The sequence below is a fragment of the Sinocyclocheilus rhinocerous genome, unplaced genomic scaffold, assembly GCF_001515625.1.
Source record: "Sinocyclocheilus rhinocerous isolate Xijiao unplaced genomic scaffold, SAMN03320098_v1.1 scaffold18934, whole genome shotgun sequence".
NCBI lineage: Eukaryota > Metazoa > Chordata > Actinopteri > Cypriniformes > Cyprinidae > Sinocyclocheilus > Sinocyclocheilus rhinocerous.
Window position 1 is genome coordinate 1,132 of NW_015628073.1, and position 248 is coordinate 1,379.

The 248-nt window shown below is 43.1% G+C and overlaps 1 protein-coding gene across 1 annotated transcript in view; it reads right to left on the minus strand.

The window, feature by feature from the left end:
* LOC107737198 (gastrula zinc finger protein XlCGF8.2DB-like) overlaps positions 1–220 on the minus strand; it is a gene marked incomplete at both ends in the record, with an annotated part of 1,181 nt that extends 961 nt beyond the window's left edge. The window contains one exon of the mRNA XM_016548644.1: positions 19–220. Coding sequence (XP_016404130.1) covers positions 19–220 — 202 coding nt within the window. The remainder of the gene's footprint in view (positions 1–18) is intronic.
* Between the last annotated feature and the right edge of the window lie 28 nt (positions 221–248).

Below are 248 nucleotides of genomic sequence, written 5' to 3' on the forward strand. Positions count from 1 at the left end.
TCGTGTGAAGCTCAAGACTTTGTTTGTATGTGAAACTCTTCCCGCACTGATCACATGTAAATGGCTTCACTCCAGTGTGGATTTTCATGTGTTTGTTAAGGTTTCCTCTTTCTTTGAATTGATTTCCGCACTGATCACATGTGAACGGCTTCTCTCCGGTGTGAACTCTCATGTGCCGCTCAAGACTTTGCTTGTATGTGAAACTCTTTCCACACTGAGTGCAGGTGATAGATTTCTTGGCTCTTCTT